Source organism: Arachis ipaensis, chromosome B09 (genome assembly GCF_000816755.2).
Source record: "Arachis ipaensis cultivar K30076 chromosome B09, Araip1.1, whole genome shotgun sequence".
NCBI classification, from domain to species: Eukaryota; Viridiplantae; Streptophyta; class Magnoliopsida; order Fabales; family Fabaceae; genus Arachis; species Arachis ipaensis.
The window spans coordinates 143,542,678-143,551,748 of NC_029793.2; the positions used below are offsets into that span (position 1 = coordinate 143,542,678).

Below are 9,071 nucleotides of genomic sequence, written 5' to 3' on the forward strand. Positions count from 1 at the left end.
ATATATAATAATTAAATTAATACTTAATTTTAATATACACACATTTTTAATTATTTTACATTCAATGAGACTTGAGAAATGAGAAATAAAATAGTCCAGCGGCGCTGCCAAATGCCAATACTACCCTGACACACATATGGGGATGCCCCCAAATCAGAACACACCCACCCCCTGCAGATTCCCTTTTCTATATTGCTTTCTCCATCACTCATATAACCGCATCAAGCAACATTCAAACATTTCATAAATAAAATAATAATTTATTTGCAAATAAACATTTTTTTCCAACCATGTAGCGGTCATAGTAGTCTCAGAATGAGCATATGTCACCACCAGAATTGCAATCTGAAAAGATTCCATCCAGCCAATAAAAACGAATTGGTAGTCAAGGCTCAAGATCGCGATGACCATTCAGATTTCAACATAAAATACAGAACAAATTAATTCATTTTGTTTCGTGGTTTATCCTAATTTGCTATCTTTGCCACACTCACTGTGACACCTTGGTGTAAAATCAAGATTATGTAGCTATCATTGCAAATACTTCTCTACTGACTACTTTTTTTTTTTTTTTAACCAAAGATATAAGACTCGAACCCGCAATCTCTTAATTGAATATGGAGAAACTATGCTATTTGAGCTATTAATCATTGACTACTTTAAACCATAGTATCGATCTCAATGATAGAGATTTTAAGGGGGTGGCTAGATACGGTTAAAGTAAAATTAGTAAATTACATTTAAATGACGTAAGTTAGATAAAAATAGTAAACAACAGTGCCAATTTATAGGGCGCAAAATCAGGAAAAGTGAAAATAACTTACCTAACCTATGTGGTTAGTACACTTGTGAAATTTGAACGTTCACACCTTCCACTTAAAACACAGATACCTACAAAAACATTTGGACACTTCAATAAAAAACATTTTTTTATCTTTTTACTTAATGAAAAAATATATAAGTGTTTTTGGTACATTAACGGTTTTTAGATATTATATTCGTTGTAAAATTCATTAGAGAAATAAAAGTCTAACATTTTCATATTAAAAGAGATCATACTTATTTTTATGACCATTTATTCAATTGAGATTTACCGATTGTTTATTTTTTGAATAAATGATCATTTATACCCATAAAAGATGAAAACGCTGACATATGTACCCACACTAAATCGAAACTAAATTTATACTCGCGCAATATGCCTTTCGTGTGACAAAAGTACCCTGTCTTTGGAGGGTTGGAGTGCCACGTAGGGTATTTTTGTCACACGAAGGGTATCTTACGTGGGTACAAGTTTAGTTTCGATCTAGTATGGGTACATACGTCAGTGTTTTCATCTTTTATTGATACAAATGGTCATTTATTCTTATTTTTTATACCATACAAAATTATACAAAAAAATATATGCAAAAAAGATATAAACATAATTTTTATTCATTCATACCATGCATAAGAAACAATTTTATGTTTTTTTCAAAACCAATCATTTTACTGTGCTTTGAAACTAGAAGAGAGTTTATCTTCTTGTCTTAAAAGGAGCACATATATCTTGATTCTGATATCATGACCATCTTAGTCATGATGTTGGGCATTGCTTGAAGAAGTACTAAAGGTTGTGTGATACTAGAGATACTCCTGTGATAGTGCCTAGTCATAACAACAATAATTTCCTATGAACGAGGATAATTTTTGCCACTGTTTATTATTGTCCTAAATAATGGACCCTACATAGCGTGCCACATATGACATAAAGCTAAGATGTTCATTGATCAACAATTCAGCATGATGTTCTCACCACTAAGGCCAGCATAAATTGCCTGAGTTAGGTTCTACATCAAAATGTTGCAACTTGCAAGTATCCAAGAATGCAAGAACCATTAGTGGTACTAATGGAAACAACAATTACTGAAGATAAGTACCTTCTTCATGATGATGATTACGCAAATTTAGAAAATTAATAGTATAATTGTACTCAGATTGGTCATTAACTTACCCAGTTTGTACAATCTGTCTTTTAAGAACACTTGGGAATAATTAAGATTATATTACCATTTGTCTGATCTAATCAATGATACCTAAAGTCAACAGATTTTCTCTCCATTTCTTTCAAATATTTTAGTAATGTTAGAAGTTCAGTAAATTAATTATTTTTTGACAACAGTTAATAATATACAAAAAAAAGTGTTGGATAAAAATATATTATTGTACTGCTAGATTAAAAATATTATGTTAATGACAAAAAGTGTTAGCCAATGTAAAATAAAATTTCTTATTCTTAAAATTTTCTCATATTTTCAAAAGAAAAAAAAGTTTAATTTAAAGTAATACAACATTTTTAGAATGCTAATTATTTTTAATTTTAAATGTTCGGAACATGTTATTCAACCTTTTCAAGTTTTGTTTTTGGATATAAGATTGTTGTAATATTTTCACATTATTCTCTAAAAAAAAACAATATTAAAGAGANAAAAATTATTTTTTTTATTACATCAAAAAGGGAAAATTTTTAACAACCTCTATTATTTAAGAGGATAATAAATATCAGATTTGTCTTGCAATCATTAGCGATCAATTTTCCTTTCACTGTTTACAACCTCTATACCACTTGTCATTATCATCCCTACACATTACCTTTCTTTTCTCATAAAAACAAAAGAAAAATGTAGGAGTTGTAGATCTTGCTCACAAAGCAAAGATAATATAATAATAATAATAATAATAACTTTAATCAGTAGAATTGACATAAATCAGTTCACAAGGTTTTCCACTTTATATTATGTAGGTAATAAGTAATTTCATTTTGTGTCTAAGATAAGGTTAATAGTTAATTATGGCATAAGTATGTACAATAATAGATCTTGTGCTCTGATTCCTAAGGCTTCTTTGGACTTTGGAAGGTGAACCTCCACGAAAGAAAAGAGAGATCCTTTTATAGGCTTTCGGTGATTGGCCTCTCTTTACTCTCTCTCTCTACCTTCCTTTCTTTTCTTTCCTTTCCTTACTCTTTACCCTTTCTTCTCATAAAAACAGAGTTCAAAGAAAAGTATGATGAATCAGCCTCCAATGCTAAGCTTAAATGAATGTTCCTCTCGGTTTGGAACATCTTCATACACACACACCCCCCAAAGCTAAAGCTGCAATTTCTGACTTCCAAACCCTATAATTCCACAACCTTCCCCTGTTCTTTCTCTCTCTCACACTGTCTCTTTCACTCTCTTTGACTCCAAACACCTCTATATACATTTTTCTTTTTCTTTTTTTTTTCTTTTTTTAATTTTATTTTTTTCCATTTCAACTAACACCCTCACCTTACCCAATACTCACCATAAATTTTGAAACTTTTTCGCGGCTACTCCTCAAATCCCAAGAAACCAACACCAAAAACCTGTGACAAAAACAGAGTGGTAGTGGTTCCCCTGTTTTGAGAGTGAAGAAAGAAACTATGGCAATAGAAGTATGCTCTGAGACACCAAGCGCAGGAATCAGCCCTAGAATCTCATTCTCTCATGATCTCAAGAACACAGAAGGTGCTGTCCCCGTGGAGAATCGCCACCTTGGATCAGACCTCTGCATCTTTGACTCAACCGGCTCCGATTTCGTGTTCTGCATCACAAATTCCATAACAGAACAACTCTCTTCAGCCGATGAGCTTTTCTCCAATGGCAAGATTGTTCCAATGGAAGTGAAGCGAGTTTCAAATGCCCCACGTGAACCCTTACCCCATCATCGACCTCGTCCTCGTCCTCGTTCTTCAAGCACTGGAGGAGGATTCACAGAGAAGAAGAGGCTCAAGGAGTTCTTATCCGCAGAATCCGATGATGCAGAGAACGAAGAAGAGAAGCCATCTTCAAAGTATTTCTGGCAATTCAAGAGAAGTAGCAGCTTGAATTTCGATACGAATCGTGGGAATGGGTTAATTCGTTCGCTGCAGTTTCTATCACGAAGCAACTCAACTGGTTCTGCTCCGATTCCGAAGCAAACAGAGCCACAGAAACAGAGGTTGCAGAAACAGTGCTCTGTTTCGAGCCGAAGGTCTTCATCTTCATCATCTTCTTCCAGTTCAAGTACATATTATTTCTATAATTCTTCTCAGAAACCTTCATTAAAGAAAAGTAATGGATCTTCTGCTAATGGTGTTAGAATTAGTCCTGTTTTGAATCTACCACAATCATATATCCCAAAAGCAACTGCAAGATTCTTCGGAATTGGTTCACTCTTCTGTAATGGAAAGACTAAAAGGAAGAAGAAATAATATTTATTTTTTTAAAAAACATATAATGGTTATTTATTTATTACGTATATTTTTAATTTCTCAATCATGATCCAATTCTTAATTGTAAGCTACCCTGTCTTTGATTTAGGTTCATGTACTATTATCATGTGAGCTTAACTGTAAATTCAGAAAGAGAAAAAAAAATGGAAAAAGGAAGGAAATTTATTTAATGAAATGGTTAAATAAGACTATAATTTTGGGAAATTGTTACTACTTTTTCCATAGGGGGGTGTGGATTGTAATTTTGGAAAGTGAAAACTACAGTTGATGGGTGGGAATGGACAAAAATAAATCATGCATATCACTATGTTTAGGGCCAAGGAGACAAATAAACAAGGAATCATTTTTTCTTGGTCTCTCCCATGCTATTTCCCTCCTTCTATCTATCCTTTCCATTAATTAATTTTTTTTCTGCTTATAATTACATGTGGCTGGCTTTTATTCACTTATTATTTTTATTTTTATTTTTTTTTTCTCTTCCTACATAAATTAATTTAAATAAAATTTTGAAACTGAAGGGGTCCCTAATTTTTTGTTCTTTTTGTTTTATTGGACCATCCAGACAAAACAGCCGAGTCAAAAAGAACAGGTTAGATTAGAAAAAGAAATAATTGATTAAGATGATACCACTACATATTATATGTAACCCTTAATTCTTTTTCAATGGCGCCAGTTTACATATATAGTTGATCATTCATAAGTCATGAGACATAACCACCCTTACCTGGCCCATTCTTTGAGTACACAGTCTTAACCAATTAATGACTTCACAGAAGATTATCCCATTTTCTATGTCTTTTATTTTCACTACATGGCCCATTCTTTGAATATACAAATTTCTGGTGAATGACTTTTTACAACACTGTTATAGTATCTTATATATTTTCTCGTTATTTTCTTGTGAACTGGGTCCATGACATAACTCTGCCAAGTCACGGAAAAAAAATATTATCTCAAAAGAAAAAAAACGTCCACAACGTCTAAACAATATAGTGACACAAAAGTGACAATGTGTATGCACCATTTTTCTGTTGTTGTTTACTGTCATGTTTGGATATGCTATGGTGTATGCGTGAAATCTATTTTCGAAAATTCTGCGGAAATGTCCTATCAGTTCATAAAGGAAAGTGTTTTGTGACCACCATTGGATGTAATCTCACATTATTAAAAAGACTATTGATGACCAATTGATGATTACAAAACACAAAAATTATTGGTCCCCTAACACTCCTCGTTCGTAAAACTTAAAGCAGAGGAAGAAATGAGTTAGGTGGAAGTTTTGGCCTGGCAAAGCTGTCTTGTATGATAGTACAAATGAACAACAACTAAGGATTGCCTATTCCCATGAAAAAAAGAAGCTATGGTCCATTAATGATGTTTGGTTGTCTACTATATGTTCAACAACATCGCCAAATTATTGTAGCTCCATAAAAACGACTAATCGGTAGTGATCATATGCATGCCATTTGAATTTATATAGGGTCTAAGTTCACGTGACGTATTTAATTAAATTGTCATCTAACAACTTTTATCTGTCAACAACTTGAATTTTCACCCTTATATATATTGAATAATTAGAGCATGATGTTGCTTCTCCCAACTTATACTATTCACTTTCATTGAAATGTTCAATTAGAACATCAACGAGTACTAGTATATCATAATTATTGTTGAATTTTGACTTAACTTTCAGTTTATTATTTTTACATTTTTTTTCTATTTTCAATTGAGTTAGTTGCCTATAAACATATACTCATCCGTGCCTGACTCTCAGATGTGGATCATCCAAGATACATTAGCATGACGTACTTCTTCTGTTCGAACCGGAGTTTGAAACCAAATTTTTTCTCAAGAGAATAGATGGAGCGATTCAGGTGAGATCCAATGTAGATCTAACTTTCTATTCACTCGTGGGATCTGGATGGTTCGGAGGGAGATCCTTCTGAACGAATCATATCATTCCAATCTATTGACAATTAAAAAAAAAATTGTTTATACTAAAAACATAGCATAACGGCGGTCGAAAAAGTAGGCCCCCATCGTCTAGTGGTCCAGAACATCTTGGAGAGCGCAGTACAACAAATAGTTGTATGTTGCGTTCGGGAAGGATGAATCACTCCGAAAACAATTTTAGTATGTAAATGACACAAGCCAAGTAATTGTGCTATATTTAATAGCGTGACCAACATTAGAAACACACATGTATAGTATGTACCTACATTCCAAAATACAAATTAAGAAAATAAATAATCCTATTTTAAGTCTGAATTTATTAGATTATCTGAATTCTGAACAAACCGAAACTTGACAACTATTCAATCTTGGGGTAAAGTAGGGTCTTATGAAAATAAGCATGTCCTGCTTATAGAGTTGTTGTAGCTGTACATTGCTTATATACATACGCGGTTTGAGAAAATCTAGCAGGAAAAAGAAAAAGCTATATATAGTATATAAAACCACATAGTCAAGATCCACATCCTACGTGTCACGAAATCTTCACGTGCAATATGGCCACAATTAACAAATAAAAACAACTTTCTATATATATGCGTGCATATTACACACTATATAGATGTTGATGGTGCTATTTTATATTCTCCCTTCCTTTGCAACAAAAACACAAACCCTTAGTTTTATTATCAACGTAACTTTGTGTGTTACGTTTGTGCATTAATTAATTGCAAGAAGGGAAGGGAAGAAGATGGGTGGCCATCATCATCATCATCATGAGCATCATGGAAAGGGTGGTGGTGGTGACATTGAAGCAGGGTTCTACAACTATGGGAAGGGGATGAATAGTGGTAATGAGTTGTATCCGGGGATGATAGAGTCACCGGAGCTACGATGGGGGTTTATTCGGAAAGTTTATATTATTGTGGCATGTCAACTGCTTCTAACCGCTCTCGTTTCATCCATCTACTTCATTTTCCCAAAAATTAAGGATACAATTCGCTCCAACCTCGTTTTCCTCATCCTTATGATCGTAATCCCCTTAATTGTTACGATAATCATTCTATTTGCATTGAGCAAATATTACAAGAAACACCCCGTCAATCTCATCCTTCTTGCCATCTATACCATCGCCACTGCTGTCGGCGTCGGCTTCTTTACTTCTTTTTCCAAAGGTATATGAATCGAGAATCGTTAAATAATTTGACAAATTTAATTAAATTATTATCTAAAGACAGCATACAAGTTTCCATAGAAATTTGTGCGAACTAATTTTTTTAATTAATAAATTAAGGTAAAAACTCAAATACAGTTGTAATTAATTTTAACGAATGTCTGTACAGGGCCAATCGTGTTCGAGGCTATATTACTGACGGGTGCGGTGGTTCTTAGCCTCACGGCATACACATTTTGGGCGGTTAAACGAGGCCACGATTTCAGTTTCCTTGGTCCATTCCTCTTTGCTGCTTCAATGGTCTTGTTATTTTTCGCAATCATTCAAGTAAATTAAATTACTCTCACTTATTTTCGAGTATATTTCTTCCCAATTTTATTTTAATTTTTCCCGAATCTAATGACTGGGTTTTTATGTATTTAGATGATTCACCCTTTGGGGCCAATCGGAAGGATGATATACAGTGGTCTTGGTGCACTGTTAATGTGTGGTTACATCGTATTTGACACGAATAATCTCATCAAAGTTTACGACTATGACGAGTATGTTTGGGGTGCAATCGCCATCTATCAAGATATCATCACCCTTTTCTTGCACCTGCTTTCGATATTGAACAATTAATTAATTTAGTGATTCAATCATGCCACCTTTAATTAGATGCAGCAGAGCAGAGGCCTCAGATGCTCAAATTGTACATCGATACATCTCTATTGTTTATTCAACAATAGTCCTGTATCTGTATGCTTTTTGTTTATTTATTCTAACTTCATATATTAATATAATTGATTTTCTTTAATTCTAATAGATGTCATCACTTTTACACGCTAAGGGTTTAAAATGGAATGATATTGCTTGGAATTTTTTCTTTCCAACTTATTAATATTAAAAAAAAAAAAAGAGGAGGTGGACATATTAGGAGTAAAAGGAAGAAGAAATGAATGACTAAGTGAATTTAAAAGTTTAAAAATTTTAAACTTAAATAATTTTTTGATCATGGTAGAATACATATTTATATATTTCCTTTTTGCCAATAATTAGAATACATTTTCTATAGTTATTATATGAAGAAAAAGAAACGTGTAAATACCTTTCACAAAAAAAAAATTTAAATTGGATACCCAAATGTAGGAACTTGTTTTATGATAAGTCATTATGTAAAAAATATAAAAAAAAAATATTATAGGCTCACAAAAAATTAAATATAAAATTAGTCACTATATTTATTTATAAATACATATGTTATTTTATATTTAACATGTATATTATACCAATAATTAATTTAGTGACTAATTTTTAGTATACACATAACATAAATAAAAAAATATTGAAAAATTTTATAAAAACATATAAAAAAAACAACCAAATCCAAAATAGCAGCACTAGAGTGCAGACTGGCAGTTTAGTAGTTTATTTAGTCTCATATTAATTGTCATTTGAATATAAAGTCATACGTTTGATACTTTGATTATATAAATCCAACATGGAAAATCTACCATTTTGTAGCTCGTCTACATTATAAGAGGATTCAAGCCTTCTATATTTGTAGTCCACAACACTAACGTCTTTAAAGAGTGGAACTGGATAAGTAGTAAAGAATTGGAGATCAGTAGTTCCCAAAAATCATGGCAACCATACCAGCGATTTGTTGGGCCGTCATTTTCGAAAAAAATATCT

At 32.5% G+C, this 9,071-nt stretch overlaps 2 protein-coding genes across 2 annotated transcripts; both read left to right on the forward strand.

Moving 5' to 3' along the window:
- Positions 2,828-4,273, forward strand: LOC107616628 (uncharacterized protein DDB_G0271670). The gene has a single exon (XM_016318584.2). The coding sequence runs from the start codon at positions 3,443-3,445 to the stop codon at positions 4,250-4,252; it is 810 nt and encodes a 269-aa protein (XP_016174070.1). The 5' UTR covers positions 2,828-3,442; the 3' UTR covers positions 4,253-4,273.
- On the forward strand, positions 6,854-8,164 carry LOC107617142 (BI1-like protein). The gene is made up of 3 exons (XM_016318929.2): positions 6,854-7,398; positions 7,567-7,724; positions 7,821-8,164. Exons 1-3 carry the CDS (start codon positions 6,975-6,977, stop codon positions 8,016-8,018), a joined length of 780 nt encoding a protein of 259 aa, XP_016174415.1. The 5' UTR covers positions 6,854-6,974; the 3' UTR covers positions 8,019-8,164.